Here is a 25,650-nt window from a genome sequence, read left to right as displayed (position 1 = left end):
ATGAGAAATAAAACGACAACAAAACTAAAAATGTTAGACTTTATAACGATATAGCTTAATAATGAAAATGAAATGAATACTTGAAATGGTCTTTACAATAATGTCAATCATTCATAAATTTTACTTAATAAGCTCTCTTGAAACCCACACTTCTATCTAAATTAAAACAAGAAAAAACTTTGTAAAGATAGGTAACTAGCATAAGTATAACACAATACAATATTGATCGCCAATATTCTTTAACAAAACTCAAAGGCCCATACTAAATAGGGTATATTGCGAGTACTCGTCGACATCCGACCAAACGTTCAACTCGCCCGAGGAGCAACTGCTGCACTTCCTGACGCGGTCGGGCCGTCCCGGCTGGAAGTGGATGTCGCTGCGTCCGCGCGCCCTCACTCTGCACAACGCTCATAAGAAACAGGACCGGGATTCGTATTATTGTAAGTGGAACTTGTTATCGTTATGGTTAAAGTTATATTTGATAATGTTTATCTTTGAATATTTAATTTTGAGAAAATTTTATATTCTAAATTTGATATTGCAATTATATTAGTTAGTTAAAAATTTAAATTATTGCGTAGTAGTGATGATTTTTTCTTTAGAAACGTCCTGTGTGACTGTGCAAAAAAATATATAAATAATTTTTCGATTTAGGATGATTATAAAGCTTAATTAAAATATAATAATAGATACCTATCACATAAAAAGCAAAAAAAGAAGCAGCCTCACGCTTCTCCCCGAGGAGCAGGTTAGGTTGAGAGAATCTAATATTGAGATACTCCGTTCCCCATTTTTGGCCCACTATTAAAAGACTTCTAGTGTTGTTTGTTCAACTCAGTGCCGCGTTTTGTCTATCACAGCGGAGAAAAACAAATAATAATATAGCCTTTAGCCCTGAATGCATCACGATAGCCTCATAATCTTTTTGTTACGGATTTATCTAAAAAACGTTTTATTTCTTTTATAGGTGATAAAACATTAGTACAGTCTCTGGTCCGGGACGCAATGGTAATTAAAGAGTTGGACGCACACACTGGACACGCTAGCCACCACTCACAGTAAGTATCGTCTCGATGAGAAGCATGTTGCATAGCTTTAAAACACTTACCTCCAAAAGACTAAAGTCCACATACTCCTATAATAAAAATCAAGAAAAGATCTCAAAAACTTCCGAACCTAAGATATACTCGTACAAGTAGAAGTATGGTATATACAAATTCGATAATGGACAATATACTATGAATACCGCATGATTATTTCTTTTGCACCTATAGAATAAAGAACACTTCGACGCACTTTATTTTATTTTATTTTGATCACTAATGTCTATGTGTTTGTCACACGAATAGCCCGATAGCAACATTAATGGCACTACTGACAAGGTAACGTAACTATAAAATGTCCATATTAATTTTTCGCGTAGATGAACTCTGAACGTAGATACATGGTTCAATACTGTCCTATTAGAGAAAACATAAGGATGCGCTAATAATAATGTAGATTAGGTCAGATGTGTGATGTTTGGAAGTCCATAGAAGCTTTGAGTGAAAATCAAAGTCGATACTGAGTTGTAGACTTGAAACCCCTTTTTATCAAGATTTGGTCTCATTCGATTAAGAGTAACCAACGCAATAGATTGTTTTACATTAATGTTTTTCATAGACATGGCCATTTCCTCATAAACCCACTAGAGGCTAGTTTGTTTTAAATGCATAAACAACATAGTTAAAACAGGTAAAAGTGTGACAATCTTAATTTTTTGGAGTGAATCCAATCACGCTAAAAACAAATGGCATAATTATATATCATTTTTATTGAATAAATCTTTGATAATGATGTATTGCTTTTCGACATATCGATATTATATAGATAAGCAGCCAAGGATGCAGGTAAACTAATGCAATTTTATATTTTTAACAGGTTTTTCTAGCTGGCTTGGATTATGTGTATATAGATGACTAACATATTTGTTTGTATTTATTTCTTATTCTGATATATATATATATAAGATAACTGAATACGTACATTCCCTATGTATGTATGTAGGCTTAAATGTCGATCTAATATTGTAATCAAAAACATAAAATAAGAGATATCATTAATAAAGAATTGTACGTTCAGCTTGCGAGAAATACGCTGACCTTTGCATTTGTGTGAATGATTGTATAAGTGGAGCCAGAAATAAAAATAAAGCTTATTATTACAAATCGTTAAAAAAATCTATATAAAAAAATACGAATTCTTCTACGCCGGACATTCCATTATTTTTACTCCAGTTTGAGTTAATAATGAATCTTTTCGATATATCATCGCGAATAGCGTTGTGTTCACGATTCTTTTACTACATCACTCTGAGTCACAAAAATTTTTCCATTATTATAAGATTCTATTTCTTAAAGGTTACTGTATACCGTGATACTACCATCTTTATCTTTTACTTTTAATAAATCGAACACAGAAATTACATAAAATGAATAATTAAATATGTCACGCTGCTATCGTGGCATTACACCTACACACTATTATGAACACAAATGGAAAGCTCAGCTGAGATCTCGCGGACAATATATTTAATCTTGTTTAATTGTATACAAAATAAGAAATTGTGGATTTGTAAATTATAAATGGATTGAAAATATATTTGAAACTATTTAAACTGGCAAGCAACGATTTCTTTTTTCTAATACAATAAATTCTTACAGGCAAGGGCGCTTTCATAAGTTCGTGGTGTCTATGTCGTTCATCGCTACTAGAAGTGGCCTTCTAAAGTGGACCGAAAACCTCAACAGCTCAAGGTCGGCTGACTCTTCTGAGCCGTATGTATAAAAATGGGCTTTTAATTAAAATTCCATTGTTCAATGCTTATTTTGTTTTGAACAATACACATAAAATAATTAATATTTTTTTAAGCTCATAATGAACTCTATTATTCTTTATTTCAGGCATTTTAGTGAGAAATACGCTCGAGCATTTGATTCTGAGTGGTATCGTCGTGCTGTGGAACATCATTCAATAGAGCCAGAAAGTTTTGTATTTTCCGTTCCGTTCCGTGACGGATCTGAGCCGGAAGATTTCAGTGGAAAACCTCCTTTAGTGTTGGCTACTCATGCAGTATTTGTAGAATCTAGAGGTCATCGCGCTCCCGCCGCAGTGGTGGGTCTGCACTTCCAACTGGACTCACTTGCTAAACATTTCTTAAATGTTACTTCTACGGTTGGTATTTTAAAATTTGTAGTTAAGTATTAACCTATTTAATATTTTTTCTCTATTTATTTTTCATATTTCAGTGTACAGCCGGTAGTGTTTGTAAGAAAACTTGTGCTGGAGACGAATTAGACTGCTACATATTGGACGATAACGGTTTTATAATTTTGTCTGAGGATGCCACACAGACAGGACGATTTTTCGGGCAAGTCGACGGCACTATAATGGACTCTTTGGTCCAAGACCGGATTTATAAAAAAGTAACAGTTCATGATCACCAAGGTCGATGTCCGGATTCTAGGAATCCCTTCAGCGGTGCCAGTAATACGCTTTCTCCAATAAAGCCTTTATCTTGGCTCAGTGGATATATTTTCAATTTGATAGCGGTGTGGTATCCACATTGGGAGACTGCACATGCACGTTCCCACGCCGAAGAGGAATTAGGTATAAATATTCGTTTTATATTTGTTTTATTATTATTGTCATATCAATCATAACAAATAGGTTATATCAAGACTGTTCTGTTTATCATAGTCTTTGTAATAAAACTGTTGCTTAAATATACAAATAAATATTCGAAATTTTCTCATAATACATGTTTTTAATATGGTTTTTGAATTTTCATTTTATTAGTTTTCAACCAATTTAATTCAAATCTTTGGAACTTAAATTATATCCAATTAATTTATACACTTTAAAGACTATGAAGATTACGAAAGTGAAGACATAGAACACGAGGATGATTTAGATCGTGATCGTGGGACGTATGAAATTATTATCGATGGAACGGGGGCCTCGGACAAGGGGCACGAGGCGCCTCCCGTAAACCCGGGGCCTCCGCGTGAGCCTCCTCGCGAGGCGGCGCGTTCCGCAGCGGTGCGGCCGTGCGACACCAGCGCCGAGCTGTTCACTCTGCAGTCCACTAGGCTTAATGCAGCGCAACCACTGAAGGGAAAGCTCACTAATTGTCATAATTCTGGATGTGAAAGGTAAAAAACCGTTTTTACATTTTTAATATACTGCCACTGGTATATATAATTATAAAATTATCGTTTACCTTTTCTGTATCTATGTAGTTACATATTTGTTTATTGTATTTTTTAATGCATTTTTGTTATTGTATTACTTGCTCTAGTGAAATTTACTAAGTTTCCAAATGGACCATTGCAGACCATTCAGCGTCCAGAAGATCCCGCATAGCAACCTGATCCTGCTGGTAGTGGACACGCTGTGCCCGTGTGGTGCCAAGCGCCTGGACGTGCGCGCGCGTGAGGCGGGCGTGCGCACCGCCTGCCGCCGCCCGCCGCGCGCCCTGCCGCGCCGCCGCCCGCCCGCTTGCGTCTCCTACCATCCTGAGGTATTCCTTAACTAACGCTATTACCATATCAAAGTTATTATTAATATTATTCAATTATGCAGTTGTTTGTTATGTACAATGTTCAGCTTATGATCCTAGCTTTTATTTTGTTAATTTAATTTTCGTCATTACTATACTTTAAACATTAATACGTTTTAAATGATTCCAGGAGATCGAGATACAATCGTGTGGTCGCGGCGCCATCGCACGTCCTCTATACGCGGTCGTCGCTGCACTCGTGTTACGGTTATGTTTTAATTTGACAAACTCAACGTGACTGTCCAACTTAATGTCCCCGACTATTTGAAGCTTTCTGTAACCATATCGTTTCATATCAAACATTGTTTTATCCAAATGCCGTTTTATGAATTTTAATAGGGAAGCTCCGCGGACACCCGCAGTGTTCGAGCGACGTGTTTCAGTGTGATTGGACAATACTTGTGAACTATTGTGCGTTGGTTGACGGCCGGCATCCAAAAACGTCACTTTACGGAGCTCTTGCAACCGCGTTTAGACACATCAATTAGTAATTAATTGAAATTAAATTGATAAACTGAAATGAATTTGATTTAATATCAATTAAATGGTAATTGAGTTTTTTGAGTGTTATATCCTTGCTCCTTTACAGTGACGTCGTCGGCCCATTTTGTAGGTGTATGTGAAATGTTTAAAGTTTTGATCAATTTTACCGACTGAAGTTTTGGTCCGACCAAGTGAACTTTTGATCTTGTTTTGAGACAGGATTTTCGATTCGAGCTAGATTAAGGTAACGTTTAAATATTCTCTCTTCACCGTTAAATTGTCGGTCTTCATATCGTGTCAGCGACTCAGTCGCATACGGTGATAGATAGGTACCTAATATCTTGTTAAATTTAATCGAGAATTATCAAAAGCTCGGAGATCTTATAAATTATAGCTAATGTTAATAGATATTTAAATATAATAAATGTAAAATAAAATATCCTCTAATAACTGTTTTAGAAAAATTTACCTATGTTGATTCTATCACGATTTATTTCTTTATATTTTCAAGAAATTGTTTCCAAAAAATAGTTACCTATATTAGTTAATATTGACTAGTTCATAGATGTATTGTTTATTATTGTAAATAAGGAGCGTTTCTTTGTAGGGAGTTTGTTTGCCACGTTTGTGTGTGCCGTATTGTACTGTCAGTATTATCGTGAAGAGTCGACGAGCTAGCATCGTAGAGGCTGTCTTAACAACATTGTAATATTATAAATATACAAGTAATTACTCCAAATATTCACAATCAAAATAATAAACGATCTCATGAACAAAATACATATCGAATTAACTATTTACTTTATTTACTTATTTATTACTTTTTAAAACGTTATCTTCAAAAGATTAACATTAAATTTTATGTTAGATATATTAAATTTTCTCTATAGTTATAAGATTTTTTGACATTTTGTGTTTTTCTTGTCATTTCTGTCGGAATTATTTTATTTATTATGTGTTATGTATTAAAATAAAATATAAATTGTGCAACACGGGGTTGGATTAGAATAGCCCTTGCCAGAATGTAATCATATAACAGTTTTCATTAAATATTTTTTTATCTTTGGAAGAGCTTCGTAACTATACCTATTATACATTTTAAAGAACTTTAAAATGATTTATACTGATGCCTATTAAATATATAATTTGAAATTACAACAATAAACAATAATGTATTCAAAACTGTTAAAGCTCTTCCTACGATATAATATTCTCACGATGTCCCCTCGGCTGACTCCCATTCCACATACTTTTTAGTAAATTTTGCCTAATCTTTGAATAATGTTGTACGTATTTGAGATATTGTAAGCGGTCTCGTTTTTATTGTACATATTTGACTTAAAGGGCCTACTAAATTATAATGTGTGTTGCTAATGTTAATAGTTCGAGTTCGACTTCTTCTGTCATACGTTAATGTTAATAATATCTAATCACATCTATCTCACAATTCAGGTTCTTGTTGACAAATCTTGTTCTGGCATGCAGTGTGCAGTGTTGTCCTTTCAGTTAATTCCGTCTGTTGAGACGGCCAGTTAAATCAATCAATTTGTCAATCGGAACTACCTTCAATCATTAAGGTTCTACATCAAGTACAGCATACACATATTGCGATAAGACAAGGTCTAACTAAAATAAATTTATTCATCTGTTTGTACTTATCATAAATATGAATTAGATTAGCATATACATTACGCTATACCACATAACATTAGAATGGAGCTTGGTTGTGTCCACAAAGATTTTCATTATTCGAATAATAATCTGAAATAGTACAAAACTCTACATACATTGCATGTCTCGCGTCTTGTGCCAAACCACATCTAAGTTTCGTAATTATGGATTTTATTGAATGGGACCGATAGTTGAAGTCTTACAAGGACAGTACCAAGCTCAAAGTCCGAATAGAGTTAATCACAGTATTCTCATCTCACTCTCTTCTTTAAGCTTTTGGTTGGACATATTTTCATCTTATATTTTTGACGGTATTTTTTGTGTCAGCTATAATAAGACATTTTGAATATTATAATAAATGATACTACATTTGTATGCAGTTTACTGTGATCAATTCATCAATAATAGTTCTATATATAATTCCGACATTATTGCATGTTTATGGGTGAATATTTCAAAAGTTAAAGAAAAACATACTCTCGGTGTCGTTACCACCATTATTAGTAGAAAATCGTTGACGTTGCTTAAATTGTTAAATATAAAAGTATAATATTTGTTATATTACAAGTATTGAATAGTGTTTAATGAAAGAAATTTCAATATGAACAATATTATAAGTGTTTAAACGATATTTTTCTATTTTCGTTTGAGATGTGATAACGACGCCGCGACCCAAAGCCTCACGAGTGGCGTAACCGCGTAACTGATAGTGGGCGCGCTTTTGAGATAATGTACATTTTGTATAAATATAATACAGTAAGGTTTCGATGTAAAGCGTAATATTCATCTGGTGAGTGGCGAACGACTGGTAATGTATTGAAAGTGCTTCTTGTAAGCGTCGAGTCTTCCATAGCAGTCGAACGCGGGACGAGTGTTACTGTAACTAAGCATTAAAGGATAATAATAGAATATTATACTTAACTACTTAACATAGCATAGGAGAGATCGCGCCGCGGCGCTCGGGTTTAGTTGTACGAGTATAGACACAAACAAATACCTCGTTTAGTTACGCAGCCATAGCTAGAGTGTTAGAGTTCATTTCGCGTTTAGTTATTGGACATATCAATTCAGGCACCAATGAGACTATAGCGTAAGCAATTTTTTGAATATTTTCAATTGTAATCTTATATTATTCGTTTTAGGGAAGACCTCACTTTCTGTCCTGTCGTTTTCTTAACAATATATAGTGATACCTATATGTTTGGCCGGTTGGAAATTTGAAATTTTACAGTCAACTTCAAGTTATATTCGAAAGTGAGGTCTACCTAAAGTTATGGTACATTTTAAGGTTCGTACGTGCAATAAATTTATGTAAGCAACGGTGATTTCTAAAGTAACGCTACGTTCGAGTATCGGTGTATACCTACTGTATACAGGGCGTACACTTTTCTACGAGTCTAATTATTTATTTAATATCTGTTTTAAATATTCCACTGTAATCATCCCCTCGTTATCGCTTCTAGTAATTAGGTAATATTCGAAATTTTATGAAAGTAAACTTGTGAATGGCAAATTTTGATGTCGCTGTTTTTGAATTATCTTTTATTATATTAGTTAAATGATATAGTTGTTGTGTACTCGGGCACGGCCGACTGTGAACATGGTTCTCTAGAATAATTATAGTCAAATACTGTTTCTTTTGTTACTTGCCAGTTCATGCTATAGGTAAACCGTAATTACAATAATAAAGTTCTCTTATAACATTGTGAAAAATATTACTTTGGTTTATTTTATACATCCTTGTTCCGTACGAAAAATACACCCACTCCTTAGCCATCTTGGCAGCTATAATATGATGTGTTGATTCCCACTCAGTGGAATAATATATTTCATTATTTTCATTTTCATACACTGACAAGATAAAACCAGTATTGAGTTCCGTCACTGAATACGCAATGTCTCAAATGGCAACTGCGAAGAACGAAGTATCCCACGTTCAGGTAAGCGGACCCAGCCTGATACAGACAGGTGTATATAGATAGAATATTTGGGGGTGGCAAACTTTACATCCACATTTTGTCTAACAGTAGGAACAAAATAAAACAACAGCATATGTGGAAGAAGAGAATTTATTATAAATGGAAATACAATAGTATTACATATATAAACTAGCAGCAAAAACGATGTCACGTTTTAATAGTTTAATGGCGTCACTAAATTTGTTCTCGAGGTCTGTATTGCCAATGTTTTTGGCGGCCTGACATAATTGTCGTAACACTTCTTCTAGACGACGCATACACCTGATTATCGAACCTAGAAAATATATTATAAATATTAATACGAGAAATTATTTAATCATTTAACTTTAATGATCCAATTATAAAGTTGTTTAAAAATATTTATAACATTTTTAAACTATATTATACGCTGTCGCTATTTATGGGTTCTAATTCTGTTAACAGACTTTTATTCTTTCACCAACATACAAGACCTAAAAAAATATTACAAATATTTAAAAATAACAAAAAAACCATAAATAACCTTCAAACACATCAGTCATGTTGCATATCTGCAAAAAGGAGGCGCCCTTGGCCCACGCGAGCACGACGTCCATGAGCGTGCACTTGAACTTGCTGACGTACTCGTCCTCGTCGAGGTCCATCATAGAGTCGATAGATACTTTTGCTATACGACGAGCGTATTCCTGTAATACGACAGATATTTTTTAGTACTTAATTAACATTTTATTATTTTCTTTTCTTACATTTTTTTATTTATGCAGATCAACGTGACGTTTATAAGTCCGATTCCCTTATAAGGAATGGCCTAATTGAATTTTTTTGCGCTACTAACAAGACAAAGCATGGCGTCCCACCAATCAACACGAAATGTCTCGAAAATGGCAAGCTGCGTGGGACCGCAGTATCACAAAACTAGGTTCCCTCTGCCTACTCTACTTTACCTGCAGCTGACGCAGCACGCCGCGCAGGTTCTCGCCGGTGGCGGAGGCCTGCGTGGAGTTCTCGTCGCACACGAAGCAGCTGACGAGCGCTGCGCACTGCTCCGGGCTCAGTGAATTGAAGACGCCGTTGAATATTAGCTCCGTTAAGAGCAACTCATCAGCACTAGGAAACAAATAGATATAGTTCTTTTAAATAAATAGTTGTAATCTGTTTTGTAATTTTAAAAACCTTTGTAATTTAGACAACCTATTTTACTAAAAATGGATTTAAAAAATTGGTATAATGAGGTCAAATAATGAGGCAAATTGGTCGTTTTCATGCTTAGACAAAACAATCTTTTTAATACTAAAGTTTATTTGTTATAGTGAAACCTAAAGGAATAATAGCGTAAAGCTACTTTATTTACATTTAAAAAATATTCAAAATCACTTACCTACTCAATTCACAAGCTATCCTCCCTTTCATTTCAATAACGTCAGCCAACGTACAATATCCGAGGCGTCTCAACACTCGTTTTCTCTTCTTCAATTCGTCCATTTGCAATATACTTTTAGCTTTCCTCAATTCAGATGTCACTTGAGATAGCTCCTCGTACAATTCTTGTTTCTTTTCATATGCCGCTGTTAAAGCACCACGGTTTTTATCTTTATGTAACTGATGTGAATATAACCTGGAAATAGTAATAGATAATTAGAAACATGTGGTCCGTTTGCGGCTAAGTCTGCTTGAACTATAAGTTTATTTATGTATATGTATCAACTGCATTCCGCGCACAGCAGGGTAGGCAATGCGGAGCTAGTTTTAAGATACTATGTTCATCATTTATATGTATAATAATTTAATAGTTATTATTTAATTGAATTGTCGTAATTAATAGAAAAATGTTTGGTGGATGAAAAGCTTTATCTTCCACTGAAAGTCCCATAAAATTCAAATCAGCACTTGAAGAACAGCTCGGACAAACAGACAAAAAAAATCAAAATGGTGTTAATATATACTAGGAAAACAGACTTATTTTGAAATCAAAGATAGACATTTTAATTTTTTTTTATATGTATGTACAGATTAAAGTTGTAAAAATATTCATCAGTTTCTTTGTCAATTTTATATATGAATGGACAGACAAGACAGTTAATAGACAGGGCAAGTTATAGATTTAAATATAATAAAAAAAATGTGTTAATTAAATTACCTTTCCTCCAATACCTTAATCCTATCCACACACTCTTTGAACACTGAATCTTCTATTTTCATATCTTTTATTGGATTTAATAATGGAGGACCTTCTGGGAAACGTTTTTTGACTTCACCAATAGTTTTTAATACGGATTTCCGATTGTCAGCCGGGCGAAGGTCTTTAGGATAGTATACTCGAAGTGAACTTATTTGATAGATTAGAGTGTGGAGAACTGGTACGACTTGTACATCACCTGCCTAGAAGTGGACAATATTGTCTTGTCAACAATACTTAATATATACAAATGTAAAAGATAATTTTCATTTCGTCGAATTTTAAAGACACCTAACTATTAAGCTATCAATGTCCTAAAGAACAAGGATAGTAACTGAAATTAGAATTTAGCGAATACATTTCAAGAATATGCACTATTCACTATACTCAACTCTGACATGATTGTATGGCGCATTGTGACAATATTGTTTATTACCTATAATGGAAACTTTGTAACCCTTTTAACGATTACAGGAGTATGAAATTTGGCATTATAACTGTAGGTGGAGGAGTATAGAACGCTAATATTAGAATATTATAGAATAATGTTAAAAAAAAATAATTCATAAAATAAATCTAACACACCATATGTTACTTTTGTGTAAAAAACTACAAGCACGTAGCTAAGGCAGTGCGATTTTTTTACTCTCTAGTAAACATTAAATGCCCAGATCTAGATTAAACGTATTTGTATATTTATTAATATATATATGTTAAACATACCTCTCCCGGCGGACATGGCGGATTTGTATCACTGTCATTATTTTTATTCTTTTGAACATGTAAAAGAATGTCAACAATTATTACTGTTTCGGCCGAGAGTGGATTCTCTTCTTGCTTCTTGCCTTTACCTGTCTTGTGCTTGAAATTAACTATTATACCCCAGTCATATTCATATTTTTCTGTTTTAACCTAAAATACAATTATATTAAAAGAATTACATAGAATAATAGGATTTTATTGATTGATATGAGAGCTTTATTAAAAGATACTAGTAGGTGGATAAGTTTACATTAAATAAATTAAATTAAAATCAAAAATACTTTGCCTAAATTATTTTCATATCTCTGACTTGTTAGGACAAAGCAAATTATTGAGGTCTGCCAATTAATACAACTAAAAATAAGCAGAACGAGGTTTTCCATGCTAAATTATGGAAGGGCAATGCTAGAAAAAACAAGCATTCAAGTAAGAATCATTGGAGCAAATTAAGCATCACAGATAATTTCTATTCATATTACAATGGAATAAGACGTCTGTTTTAAATTCCATATGTATACCGCATAATATAATGGTGTAGATAGACAGTACCGAATGTCAAGACACTTCATTCTACACTTACCACTTCAATTCGAAACATTGCCTATTGAGTGGCGGTATTCGACACCGCGCTTTTTTTTGTAGCAAAACAAGGAAATGAAAGAAATTAATTCCTCCAAGTGGGAATCAAACTCACAATCGTCGCGTTTACAGTCAGATTATTGTTGTAACTGTATAAAAATAAGATATACATATCTGTACCTTAACAAGTCTTCCCGGTTGCAAGAAAGGCTTCAAATACTCCGGCCGTGTTATGAACGACCTGAACTGAGCTCCAAGAAGATCCAGCTGAGTTCTGATAGTGCAGTATGAAGCTATTGAATGTTCTTGTTCCACTGTCAACCTGTCATACTCTTTCTGTTTTGCTTTTACTCCTGTTGATAAGTTATATAAATTAATTATAATTAGTTATGTTGATAAAAATGTAGGATTAAATTTAATTTATAAAATTGTGTGTACAATGTCATATTATGTAAAATGGAGATATTTATTAATTTCAAATACAATTGACTATAAATCATTAATCACAGGAAGAGATAGAATTGAAGTTGATAGACTCAAAATCAAAGTCATAGAAATATTTATATTATACATATTTTTTTAAGCTTATTACACAAAGTACTATATTGGGTTTTATCATCCATAATAATCTATTTAAAAAAATAATAAGTGGAGAATTTATATTAAGAATAATATAAGAATTTATTAAAAACTCATCAATCATGACAAGTTCGAAAGGCATTTAAATATGTTAATAAGATTTTATTTTTTATTTGCGTTACGCCTTTAATGCTAAGGCAACCTTAGGCACTTTTGTGGTACTAAAATATATAGTAAACATTTATATTTATATAATATAGTTGTATATGAGATTAATATTTACTATCTATTAGATCTGGAATGGCTGCTTGATTTTGGAATTGGAAAAAGCTCCTCTCCAACATGTACTCTGGATTGATTTCTTCCACTCGTAACAGATTTAAGACCTAGATAAAGAAATTATTATTGTATTGTAATGCAATTAATTGTTATTAAATTGCACATATATGCATATAACAAGAATCACACAGGTTCAACAATATATATAATCACAAGTTTAAGCTTAATTTGTTTATTGTTTATTATTTATTTTTTACTATAACTATTATTATCCATATAATAAATTTGGATTCAAAAGGCAAAGGTCTCGAATCAATGAAACTATAATAAGCATAAATCAAAAAAATATACTCACCATATTATAAGTCAAATGGAAAGCCGAATTAATAGGATCGGCCTTTCCTTGGACCATGCTCTTGACAACAGCAGGGTTCATTTTCTGGTCAATCATAAGTATGACGATACCCTTGTCGTCTAAGCCACGACGACCTGCGCGACCTGACATTTGGATATATTCTCCGGAAGTTATCTGTGAATATAAAAATAGGTAAAATATTACAAAACAAAAAAGGTTTCAAGCTTTATCTCCCATGGCAGGGTAGGGAGAGAGATCTGTGACAGTACTTAACTATACACTTTGAAATAAAAGTTATTTAATCCTTCAAGTGGGAATCAAAATCAAAACCACCGAAAGTCTTTGAAATGCTAACAGCATTTGAAAGTTTTTTTTTAACAGCATATGAAAGACTACGCTACGATGGCACAATGGATTTATATTTCTCAAATATGAAAATAAGAAGTAAAAGGCATTTTTATTTGAAAGTATGTTTATATTATCTTGCATGGAAAAATGCGATATTTTGTTACGACCCTCGCCTAAGATATTTAGCATTTACTACATGTTATGTTCATTTGTATATTTTAAGAAACGAGTAATCAATACTTACAAATCTAAAATCTTTGCCATCAAACTTTTGGCAATTCGTAAAAACGACTGTCCTAGCCGGCATATTAAGACCCATAGCGAATGTCTCAGTAGCGAAAAGAGCCTGCAAAAAAAATATATTACGACATAATACTAATATATTGTTGAATTCAAATTTCTAAATAATTTTATACACAGAAAATAATTTAAAGATGTATATTGTTTATATATAGCATGAAAATTTAATATTAGAGAGATTTTGTACGTTAATAAATTGTAATAAAATAAGTAAAAATTGCAGTAAGAAATAAATTAAAAAAATATTCGATTAAATTCAAAATTAAAATATTCAATTTATTACCTTAATAAGTCCCAAGCCGAACAATATCTCAATAGTTTCCTTTAATATGGGCAAAAGGCCGCCATGATGAATGCCTATACCACGTCGTAACAATGGTATTACATTCTCCACTTGCGGTAATTTTCTATCCTCTTCAGAAAGCACATCCATTGCGTTGTTGAAGACTTCGTCCACTAACTTCTTCTCTTCAACTTAATAAAATAAAATAACTTAGAATTTTATTTGTCAAAAGAACCTAATGCACATCAAGAATTACAAAATAATTTAAAAAGATAAAATAAAATCAAAGTTATGCAATATCATACTGCCAAAACATTTTTTTTAAGTAAATCAGAATAATGTTGTATAATTTTATTTGAATGATGAAGTGGTTTGTTTGCAGGTTGGTAAATTGCTGTATAGGTAGATGAGTGGAATGAATCGGTCGATCAGCATTGCCAAATTCTACTTTGGAGAAAACCAGGATTTTTAAATATTTCAATTAAAAAAACGGGATTCCTTCTCCAAACGCGGGGGATAGAAATTATATATTTCTAACAAAACAAAAGTAACAATAGTTTTTACGTATACATTTGTGTGATAAGATAACAATATAAAATATTTTTAAACGGATAATTGTCACTATACTTATAACAATAAATGTTTCGATTTCTCTGTACCTAAGACTTTCGTCTAAATTGTCGTGTGTCTTTGTTGTGTCTAATTGTGTGTGTAAAAAAGATCTACGAAAAGCGAGACATTGCCTATCCCGCTCAAGGCATTAAAAATTAAAAATATGCAGATAGGAGAAATCGCCCCACACACCTCACTTACGAAATCGAGTCGTAGGTATTGGTGGTAAAGTTCAAAGTTGTTTAACCTTTAGTAGTATTTTTGTAGTAGTAAGTGTTTACGTTATTGGTATCTATTCGTAACTGCGTCACACGTATACAATGTGGATAAACATCGCGAAATTAAAAAAAAAATCCTACCTCTAAACTGTTGACGTATCTAATTTTTTTTTTTAGGTATGGGTTTGAATTATTTTTCCCCATGTGCTGCTCCCGTAAAAGGAGCGCTGACGCTTCCATCCTGTATCATATCCATCCATCATATATGCATTGCATATTTAAACTTACTTGTATTAAAATCCAATTTGGCCATTTGCATGGCATACAGTTCACAATCTTTCTTACTAAAACTGAATATAATGACTGGAGCAAAATTCCTTTCCATGATCATCTTGACTATGTTAAATATATTTGTATTATTATTTCCACGAGGACCTCCTTTCCGTCCTCTCTGATCCCCCTTTCCTGCATCCCCCGCATTGCTTAGTACAGTCATTGCAGTGTTAAAATTGTCTTCTTTGAATTGCCCCTAAAGAAAAAATAAAATAAAATTTATAATAGCATAGTTGATAAACCTAAACATATAATACTATAGCAAAGAAAAAGATAACCTAGTCAAAATGTTAATGTATTATATAAAAACTTGCTCAACACCATAGATCTATGTGAAATTTTATAAAACAATGTAAAGTTAAAAATAATAGTTTCTTATAATAGGTATTAATTGTATGTACAAAAACAATAATGTAATTAATATGTATGATAAAAAAAATAGATATAATAGTAAAGTCAAAAAGGGTACGGACCAAATGTCTGTAGTGTTGAAATAAATATATAAAAAAGACCTAAACATCTATGAGTGGGCAGAGTGTTAGTAAGATTAAAATTATTGTGACAGAATACTATAAACAAGGCAGTTTTGTTGTTATGAAGAAATGCTTCAATAGTATTCAATGAATACTGACTAGAGAAGTTATTAGCAAACTTAACTGTCTTAACACTCAGTTCTCACATAAACCAGAAATATAGATAATAAGTAAACATTTACCTTTTCATCAACAACCAAATGTATGCCGTCTCCACCAGCTGGGAATATATAATGCTGTAATGGCGTCGGCCGGTACTCTGTGTAGACCACGTGGCAAGGCTGGGAGTGTAAACGGCATACCCACTCGGCGAACTGACGCGCATTGGGTATAGTGGCCGATAGGAACACATAGTGGACATTATCAGGTAACAGGATTAATGTTTCTGAAATTTTTTTTCTATTAGAAGTATCCATACTAATCTTATAAAATTCAAGAGTATGTTGAATGTTTTAATCTCAGGAATTACTAGTTCAAATTGAAAAAAATATTTTTGTTTTAAATAGTAATAGTATTTTTTGTGTTAATATTGAAGAAGGCTATAGAATATATTATACCAATTCATTGTATCTTTGTAACCTGTTGTATATTTGCATTAAGAGATTCCCCTGGAAAAATGGAATGTTTCATACACCACACTTATCTATTTCCATTTGATTAAATTGGCAAAACCTCAGATAAAAAAAAGCTAGTGAAGTTTTCTTATATTATAAACCATCATAAATGTAAAAGGCTAGCTATTAAGGTTATTATTTAATGATAGAATCATAACTTACCTTCCCACACAACACCTCGTTCTTTGTCTCTCATGTAATGAATCTCATCAAACACAACCCATCCCACTTCTCTCATTATCTCAGATCCTCTGTATAGCATGTTTCTTAAAATCTGTGTAAAGTAAAGCTGAGTTAGTGTTTTTTTTTATTTTATTGTTAAAAGATTCTTTTGTCATTAGCTGTTTTAGAAAATAAGTGGAATTATTTAAATGATGACAGTATAAAAAACATCAAATGCGAGTTTGGATTACCATACTGAGGGCTCGCAATAAATAATAATAATTATTATAAAAAAAATATTGCCATGAAATACACATTTAACAAATTAACAATTTAACAATAGGACATTATGGCAAAAGGTGTAACTCAGCTAAATGATAAGTTTTAAGTTTTAATAAGGAGAATAAATCATATACAGGGTGGAAGAGGCAGAGCTTCTTTTATTGAAACTGCATATAGGGTAATATATTTCAAACCCACACCTTAGAAATTAATCAAGGTACCTCAACAGTTTGGACATAGGATTTTTTTTTCATTTCAAGATTTTTATCCATACCTGTATTTCGTGTAACGCACACATAAGTGTGCGACGTTTCCGATTTGACAGGTAAGTGTGTGCGTGCCTATGTTATACTATACAAATGATGTTTTATTTTAAAACGATAATTTTATTATTTATTTTGTTTGAAAAAATAACTTTTTCATTTTTGGGAATTATTTTTTTTCCGAATTATATTAGGCTTTTATAGAGTAGTTAAAACTGTGGTTTCATTTAAAGTGGTGCTGACAATTCTACCCTGTATACAAGTATATTTGAAATTTCAGGACTAAAAATAATATTTAAAACTCTTTTTACAACATATGTTATAATTTTCTGCATCAAGTTGCCGTTTTTGTAGTGCGCTTTTGTGCTTATTCTTAAAATTAATTGCACTAATTTTAAGTCTTAAGGGATGCGGTAGAGCACTACAAATTCCTCCTGCAGCAAACTTAAAACATCCGCGACAGTGCGACGTGTAATGTGAAGGTATTTTAATAGATTCCGGTTAAATGGCCGAAGGCTTCTATTACCATCACTAGTGTAGCCCAGGTGAGTCAATTTCAGGAGGGTCAATTTCATTATTGATTACAACTACTACTACTACTACAACTTTGAAAAGGTGACAAACCTAAGTTTATGGATATATGCATAAATTTTGTATAAAAGGAACTATAAATATAATTTAATAGTTTTTTTAAATAGTAATGGTTAAATGACCAAGTTACAGTTTTTTTTATTTGACCTACAAGTTCCTTGCAAAATTTAATTGTTCTAGATCAATTCGAAGTAGATTGCAAACTATGTGGAAAAAATAAATATAAATGTGTGTATCTTTTGATTGCATTGACTTAAAAGTATAATTTTTACTGTGCTCCAAGGGAATCCAGGTCTCCACCTGGATATTTTATATTAATGTCAACCACCTTCAATTTGTATGTACCTTCTCATGAGACAATTTTGAGGATTTAGTTTTAAATAAGTTTAAGTGTAAGTTTTTGAAATAAGAACTCTTAAAAAGAAGTTCTTTATTGCAATAAACTAGTTCTTATTACCTCTGTTGTCATAATTAAACATGATGCAGAAGGATCAATAGTGACATCTCCAGTAATGAGACCAACATCACGAAATTCTTCAGAAAATTCTCTGTATTTTTGATTAGAGAGAGCTTTAATTGGTGTGGTATAAATGACTCTTTGTTTACTCTTTAGTGATAGGGCAATGGCATATCTGAAAAAGTATTATATTTATTGATAAACTAGAGGACCTGAGAGGCTTCGCCCGCATGAACTATATGATTGACTATACTATATGATGTCCTTTTGACACAATTACAATGGATTGGTAAAAAGAATCCAAAATTAATGATAATATGCAATAATAATATACATATAATTCAATAATAATTAAAATCTATACTAATTTTATAAAGCTTAAGAGATTGATTGGTTGAATATGCTAATCTCAGAAACTACTAGCTGGAGTTCTGATTTTTTATGATTATGATTTCTGATTTTTCTGATTGTTTTTAACAAAATTTTATTTGATTATATAGGTAAAGCCACGAAAAAGCTAAAAAAGCTAGCAAGAGAAAGCTAGCTAGCTACAATATAAATGCATTTTATTTTTAGCTTTTATATTTATGCAAAAGCATTGCAAGCAAGCACACAAAACAAATGAAAAAAAACTCTCTTACTCTGCTACAACAGTCTTTCCAGCTGATGTGTGTGCAGAAACCAATACTGACTGTAAGTTATCTATGCACATAATAGCTTCTTTTTGAAAGGGATCCAGAATAAAACTGTATTGTTTTGCTGGTTCAGATGTAAGTGGTATGAATGGGACATATTCCTGGTTAGGTGGTAATGCCACTTCATGTGTACAACCTTCATGTGTTTCTAAAGTATGTATTACTATTCTTGAACCTAAAATGTCTAAACTGAAAAATAATAAAATTGATTAAGATATGAAATTGAAAAAATAATACACCTATATTTATATGAAAATGTGGCTATTGGAATAAGATCCTTGTTTTTATATAATATGAATGACGTTCTTTACGAATTAGAAAAGGTAAATGTGGAATAAGACACTTACTTAATATCATTAATAAGATCGATTTGTTTTTCTTCTTCTTCTTGTTTCGGTTTCTTAGAAGTATCTTCATATTGAACCAGTTCGTGAGGACGCTTTACGGGAGGATTCGTGGGTGGTTTTTTCTCAGATATTCTACATTAAAAAAAAATTCGCGTTACTAAAGTTTATTGATAGTTCATAAACCATTACAAAGGTTAGAAAATACTTACGACTTATCTTCATCTTTAGAAACGTTAGGTAATTGAATAGAATTTTCATTGCGAGAAGATTCCTCAAAACAATCAAATATATCACTTATATCAGCCATAATTACTTTTTAAACTTAAAAATAATACAAACTAACGTGTTCGCAATATAATACAAATACACATTTCATATGTCCAGTGTCCACAGAACACATTAACTCATATCATTGCATATGCATATGTCAATAAAATTCAATAAATAAATGTCAAACACACAGATTAAATCACTAGAGTCAAACAAATAATATAATATAAGGAACTTGAGCTAAAATATAATAAATACACTTGATTATATTCATTAGTCAATATTGATAGACACAATTAGCAATTACAAATTATAGTACAAAAATTATATGGTATAGTCTGGCAAATATGTTATTGATAATGGGAAGCACGCGCGGTAAATTGCGCAGTATACGTATGCGCAGAGAACGTTCGATCAGTGTTACCTGTTATGTTGTTTTACCTCACGCTTAGCAAATCACATTTACCTATTCGATAATTAAAATATCTGATCATGTTTATATTGTAGTAAATTATACAAAACGAAAATTTAATGAGGATATGTAAATATCACAAAATAATCAGCTGTTTCATACATTGTTGTCGAGAATAAAATCAAGACTAGCCCGAAAAGTATAATAACATTTTTGACTCAATAAATAATTAATCAATTCTAAGCTTCTGCTTATATAACTAATGGCACATGATATTTACCTATATGTGTATATACTATATACACACTTATGTACAACATAAACATTCAGTGTGCATAATACAAGCTTATAAACTATGCAATATGAATAAAGAAATATCTGGCAATATTTAAACTTTTTAAAGATTATATAAAAGAAAATAATATTGGGTAAATTATTTCAATAAATTTTGAGGTACAAAAAATGAGAGTGCGGTATCCCTTTGCCATAGTTTGACATTTGCGTCAGTGTGAGCGCTACGTCCTTACAGGAAATTCGCACCCACACATCTTTAAAGGTACTATCGAGCTCACACTATATTGTTCAAACAAGAATATAATTAATTGTAAACAAAAATGCCTTTTACCGTTTTGATTATTTGCTTTATTATTTGTCAATTTTTATTTTTTACTTTCTTGCATGCATTAATTAACGTTTTAAATAAAACGGTAATAAAATTTTGATTTAATTTGAAGATATAATTTATTAACATTTGTTAAGACCTCTATTTCCATTATTTAACAAATTTTTTACTTACCCATAAGTTGATTTTGCATGTTGCCTAACGCCAATATCTTGTATTTGTTTGCTTGTTTTATATATTAAATTTACTTTTTAAATTTTACTTTTTTTATTGAATTTGGATTGAGAAGATTTGTATGTGGCCTCATTATAATAATTTAATTCAGTTTTTTAATTAATTTTTCAATTTGCTTATCCATATCTTCATTTTGCATGTTGCTTTGGTGTGTTTTACTAATTTTTATAATATTACTAGAAAAATATGCTCTACTACGCCATTCCGTATATATGGTGCTATCATATGATATTATATTCATATTTCATAGTAATGAACTGATAGCGTTGCACTCGACTGTACCGTAGCCCGGTCACACCCCGCAACGATTCCCCGCGAGCCCTTACGGGGAATCGGTCCGGCGTGAGCGGGTGTCTATGTGCAGACATCAAAATACGCTTTCTGCGCAATTTGCCGCGCGTGCTTCCCATTATCAATAACATATTTGCCAGACTATATTATAATAAGTTCTTAAAATTTTATATTTTTATCTTTTTATTGACATTTGGTAATGTTTAAATTTTTATCATCTGTGGATGTGGATTCTTATGGATGTTTATTGTTTAGTGTTTTAGTTATTTTTTATAAGTATAACTTTTATTTGGAATTTAGTATTCATTGTCACTCATTATAATAAATGACAAAGTAAAAATGAATTTGTAAATAAATGAATTAGAGAATTTATCATTGAAATCATTATTTACTTTTGAATAAAGCATGGCAGAAATATTATCAGACAGCGATGGTTCTGAAAATGCAAGTCGAGTACGTATTTGTTATGAAAATTTTTTTTGAAAGTCAATTTATTTCAATCTTTATAAATTTTATTTACTGTAAATATTACAGCCTACACGACCTTCTTTATCCCAAGTTAAAGTAGTAATAGACTTTATGCAAAAACATCCAGACATGGCTCATAAAAAATTGCGGTATGGCATGAGCCATGAAAAATTTAAAAAACTTTGGATAGAACTATCCAACACTGCAAATTCTATGAATGGTACGATAAAATCAACTAAAGGATGGATAAAGGTATTTATCTCAAAAGTTTAAAATGTGTACATGGAATTTTGTATATCATGTATCACTTAAATATATTTTTTATAGTTCTGGTCTGACAAAAGAAGAAATGTTGTTTTTAAACATAAGCAAATTAGTGAAGGTAAAATTAAGGAAAAATTGACACCTTTGGAACAAAAAATTTTAAGTCTCTGTTGTAATGAGAAAATAAATAGTAAGTACTTTACGTTTTTAAACTATACTAGTAGAACATTTTTTTTTAAATCCATACCAGTAGAACTTAAAGTTCAACAGGAAACAAATATTTCTAAAGGTCATATTTTAATGTAAATACTTGAACTTATCAGGAAATATATAAAAAAAAATTAAAAGCTGTAACTGTAAAATCTATCTATAACTTGCTACAAGATTTTGACCTGTCCAGGACTATCATTAGCTTAGCTTAGCTTAGAATGTATGACTTTGAAGGTCTATGTATGTAGACTATGAAGGCAGGCATAACTATTAGAATAATTTTGAATTTGTTATTGGTTTGTTACCCTTAAGACCCATGTGGGTCCACAATTTCCAGAGTACCATGCAAATCTTTATATTGACATATCTTTTTATTAATGATTGAAATAAAAGTAATGTTAAATGTTAAGTGAAGCATGCCAGAAGCCAATAGTGAAAATGCATTAAAATTGGTTAAAATATGTGTCCCTGCACCACAACTGGCCTCTGTGAACAAGTTGTTTTATAATATTATGGTTTTAATAGATTTCAATTAGATATTTCCTCAAATGAACTCATATATTTATATAATTTTATATTTTCATTTCTTCCTTCTGGTGTCACGGCAAAGCACGACATCGAGTTCCGCGACACAACACGCAATGCCTTCAGATTGGAAAATCGGATGGATCGGATCGGAAATTGGGAAACGGAGTGTCTTAACACTAGGTTCCCTCTGGCTACCCTGCTGTGTGCAGGATACAGTGTGAATCTGATAAAAAAATATTTCATTCATTCAAGCAAAAAGGACATCACATTATATAAATTACATGAAATGAACTATAATTAATTACATATTATATCATAAAACAAGTTTAAAGTTTTAAGTTTAAAGAAATAACACTATATTTGAAATAATAGGAAGAAGTAAATTAAAACAAGAAAATTGTAATAATGAAGATAATTACCTTGATGCACTAAATGGTAGTGAATCTGAATTTGAAGTTGAAACTAACAGAATACAATGTACTGAAGCAGATGACAAACATATGACAGTCATGGAAAAAATGGTAAAATGCATTAATTTATTTTTACTATTTTAAAGTACACTTTTATAATTTTATTTTATAATTTTGCTAGCATTGCCTGTTTTTTGTTTTTTAATCAAGGTATTTATTTTTCTTTCTTTCTATATTAATTTTAAAAAATTATTAGTGACCCAATTGTGGCTTTGTCCGCTTGTTAATAGTATATTGTAGCCAATTGTACAAAACCTTTACATAAATTGTAGGCACTGTGTAATTTTGATGTACAAGCTATATTATTGTTCTTTTTGTGTGAAGCTGGAACAAACATTCATAGTCACAAACTTCACATTTATGATATTAGTATCATACTCACAAACATCACATTTATGATACTAATATCATAAATGTGAAGTTTGTGAGTATCTAAATAAGACATTAGAAGGATAGTAGGATTGTATACTGTAATTTTTTATCCAATATATTAGGTACATACATAGCTTCATGCTTAATCCCTAGCGTGGTAGTCAGGGAGAACAGAGCGCCGTAGAAACGCTACCGTTGATGCACCGCACGCTCATGTATTAGATTGAAGAGGTTGATGGCAGAGTACGAGGCGAAAGAGGTATGTAGAGATCTCTTTCGCCTCGAACACTGTCATCAACCTCTTCATACATGCCCTCTGTGGAGTCCTGACATTCCTCTAGTAAAAAAAATACTCCTGGTCTCATTTGTGAGTTTAGTTGAAACCTGATGTCACAAAGTTAGGAAGGACCACTTATCACACAACATCACACTTCGCGGATTCCTCCACTGCATGATTTATTATGAGTAATATACATAACTATCTCTTTATAATATGTTTTATTCAAGGCTGAAGTAATGGATCAACAAGCCGTTGCTATGACAGAAATAGCCCAAGCAGCAGTATGCAATTCAAAAGCTATGGAAAAAATTGCAGATGCTTCTCATAAGCAAGTATGTAAAAATTGTTCTCCATTATTTTGTTCATATAAATTATGAAGTATTGGGGACTACTGTAAACACGATGGTTTTAGGTGCAATCATTGTAAAGTGGTATGAACTTACGAGTATGTCATTTCTTATGTCATAATTATCGTTACTCAAAAGTCGAAACACAGTCGAATTCAGTGGAAAACGGAAAATGGAGTGCCCTGACTGGTTGAGCTCTACTATCTTCACTCTTCTATATACTGAAACTATAAAGCATGAAGCTAAAAAAATAAAGTATTTAATTTTATGCAATAATCTTGCAAAATCTTGCAATATGTAGGAGAGGCAGGCTGTTCTCCACTATTTGAATCAAGTTCATGCGAACGAAAATAAAGATGTTGACTGGAAATCAAAAGAATTTGGCGGAAAGTGGGTAATGAAAGTGTCTTTCGGAACGGAGTATCTTAACATTAGGTTCCCAGGTTCCTTCTGCCGGGATATAGTGTGAACCTAGAAAATATATATTATGTATTACGGTAAAATATTCTGTTTTATAGCGTTTGACTTCTGTACATGTTCAACGTGATGTTTAATTAGCAATACATTTTTTTTTCACACACATCACAATACTCCACTTTCATCCTATTTAAAGTTGTGTTTATTGACCAATCACCATACTTTAACTAGAACATACGCTTGTTAACATTTAAATATTGTTTTTCCTAAATGAGTAGTTTCTGACTAAAAAAAAATAACTTGAATATTATTAATTTGAAAATCAGAATCGAACTCTGTAACTGCAGCCCCTGTAAAAGTACAATCTAATAAAAGAAGTTTTTTTTTTGTCTATTACAGGCCCTTGCTGTTGACAGATTGGCGAACACGTTTGAGACAATCAACGCATCAGTGTACGATATGAGGAATGCAATAATGAACATTGATTACAGTCTCAAACGGTGCTACTCCGCCACTCCCATGCAACAAAGACAAAACAATAATATGTTCCCCTAGACATTTATTTATTGAGTAGTTCTATGCTAGCATTTTTATTTTACCTACTTCATATACAATAACTGTATGTAGGTAACTTATAATTTCTATATAGTTGAGTTTGAAGTAATTTTATTGCATTATGAAATGACGTATAAATATACGTGTTTATTATTGACTGTGTTCCAGAAGGCTGTTCGACTGTATGTGTTAGAGTCATCCACTTTCGATTATAACAAATAGATAGCATGTCAATTGTAGTGATTAAATAAATGAATCATAAAATGTATTATGATATTTAATGGCATATTTGTTTTTTTTTACTATTAAATTAATTTTATATAATGATCTCAATGTCCTGAAAATATTCATGTACGCACATAATTTATATAATTACAAATATATACTCAATTTTAGTTTAACTAACTTTATGTTTTCATTTTCCGTT

The 25,650-nt window shown here is 31.8% G+C and overlaps 3 protein-coding genes across 4 annotated transcripts in view; 2 read left to right on the top strand and 1 right to left on the bottom strand.

Annotated features, from left to right (window-relative positions):
- Nucleotides 1-8,472, top strand: part of stol (voltage-dependent calcium channel subunit stolid) — a 48,399-nt gene extending 39,927 nt beyond the window's left edge. Inside the window, exons 17-25 of one of the 2 annotated variants that reach the window (XM_085191446.1) lie at nucleotides 271-443; nucleotides 971-1,061; nucleotides 1,353-1,385; nucleotides 2,706-2,819; nucleotides 2,946-3,216; nucleotides 3,291-3,651; nucleotides 3,908-4,196; nucleotides 4,378-4,564; nucleotides 4,734-8,472. In XM_085191446.1, the coding sequence (XP_085047572.1) occupies nucleotides 271-443; nucleotides 971-1,061; nucleotides 1,353-1,385; nucleotides 2,706-2,819; nucleotides 2,946-3,216; nucleotides 3,291-3,651; nucleotides 3,908-4,196; nucleotides 4,378-4,564; nucleotides 4,734-4,841 (1,627 nt within the window). In that variant the 3' untranslated portion in view covers nucleotides 4,842-8,472. The remainder of the gene's footprint in view (nucleotides 1-270; nucleotides 444-970; nucleotides 1,062-1,352; nucleotides 1,386-2,705; nucleotides 2,820-2,945; nucleotides 3,217-3,290; nucleotides 3,652-3,907; nucleotides 4,197-4,377; nucleotides 4,565-4,733) is intronic. The other variant, XM_085191447.1, reaches the window with a different exon arrangement.
- Nucleotides 8,473-8,808: 336 nt separating this feature from the next.
- Mtr4 (exosome RNA helicase Mtr4) lies at nucleotides 8,809-19,897 on the bottom strand. The gene is made up of 18 exons (XM_085191448.1): nucleotides 19,693-19,897; nucleotides 19,484-19,615; nucleotides 19,083-19,325; nucleotides 18,442-18,616; nucleotides 16,849-16,960; nucleotides 16,255-16,457; nucleotides 15,495-15,735; nucleotides 14,377-14,567; nucleotides 14,038-14,139; nucleotides 13,446-13,619; nucleotides 13,095-13,197; nucleotides 12,413-12,585; nucleotides 11,615-11,803; nucleotides 10,853-11,094; nucleotides 10,094-10,330; nucleotides 9,660-9,822; nucleotides 9,239-9,401; nucleotides 8,809-9,010 (listed from the first exon to the last, which is right to left on the bottom strand). The coding sequence occupies exons 1-18, from the start codon at nucleotides 19,788-19,790 to the stop codon at nucleotides 8,853-8,855; spliced, it is 3,099 nt and encodes a 1,032-aa protein (XP_085047574.1). The 5' UTR covers nucleotides 19,791-19,897; the 3' UTR covers nucleotides 8,809-8,852.
- Nucleotides 19,898-21,219: 1,322 nt separating this feature from the next.
- On the top strand, nucleotides 21,220-25,628 carry LOC146535538 (uncharacterized). Its single transcript, XM_085191445.1, has 6 exons — nucleotides 21,220-21,765; nucleotides 21,847-22,032; nucleotides 22,108-22,234; nucleotides 23,155-23,303; nucleotides 24,132-24,236; nucleotides 25,068-25,628. The coding sequence occupies exons 1-6, from the start codon at nucleotides 21,718-21,720 to the stop codon at nucleotides 25,221-25,223; spliced, it is 771 nt and encodes a 256-aa protein (XP_085047571.1). The 5' UTR covers nucleotides 21,220-21,717; the 3' UTR covers nucleotides 25,224-25,628.
- The last annotated feature ends 22 nt before the right edge of the window (nucleotides 25,629-25,650 follow it).

This window comes from Heliconius melpomene, chromosome 10, assembly GCF_056956725.1.
Source record: "Heliconius melpomene rosina isolate 202511_hmr_F chromosome 10, ASM5695672v1, whole genome shotgun sequence".
Lineage (NCBI taxonomy): Eukaryota > Metazoa > Arthropoda > Insecta > Lepidoptera > Nymphalidae > Heliconius > Heliconius melpomene.
This window is presented reverse-complemented; position numbering and strand designations above follow the sequence as displayed.

Excerpts from the sequence above, each read along its gene's own strand:
- Mtr4 (XM_085191448.1), bottom strand. The coding sequence starts at position 19,790 with ATGGCTGATATAAGTGATATATTTGATTGTTTTGAGGAATCTTCTCGC. Across the intron at positions 18,617-19,082 it reads GGAAAGACTGTTGTAGCAGA|ATATGCCATTGCCCTATCAC; the intron begins GTAAGAGAGTTT and ends ATACTTTTTCAG. Across the intron at positions 11,095-11,614 it reads CGCCATGTCCGCCGGGAGAG|GCAGGTGATGTACAAGTCGT; the intron begins GTATGTTTAACA and ends GTCCACTTCTAG.
- LOC146535538 (XM_085191445.1), top strand. The coding sequence starts at position 21,718 with ATGGCAGAAATATTATCAGACAGCGATGGTTCTGAAAATGCAAGTCGA. Across the intron at positions 22,033-22,107 it reads CAACTAAAGGATGGATAAAG|TTCTGGTCTGACAAAAGAAG; the intron begins GTATTTATCTCA and ends TATTTTTTATAG. Across the intron at positions 23,304-24,131 it reads TGACAGTCATGGAAAAAATG|GCTGAAGTAATGGATCAACA; the intron begins GTAAAATGCATT and ends GTTTTATTCAAG.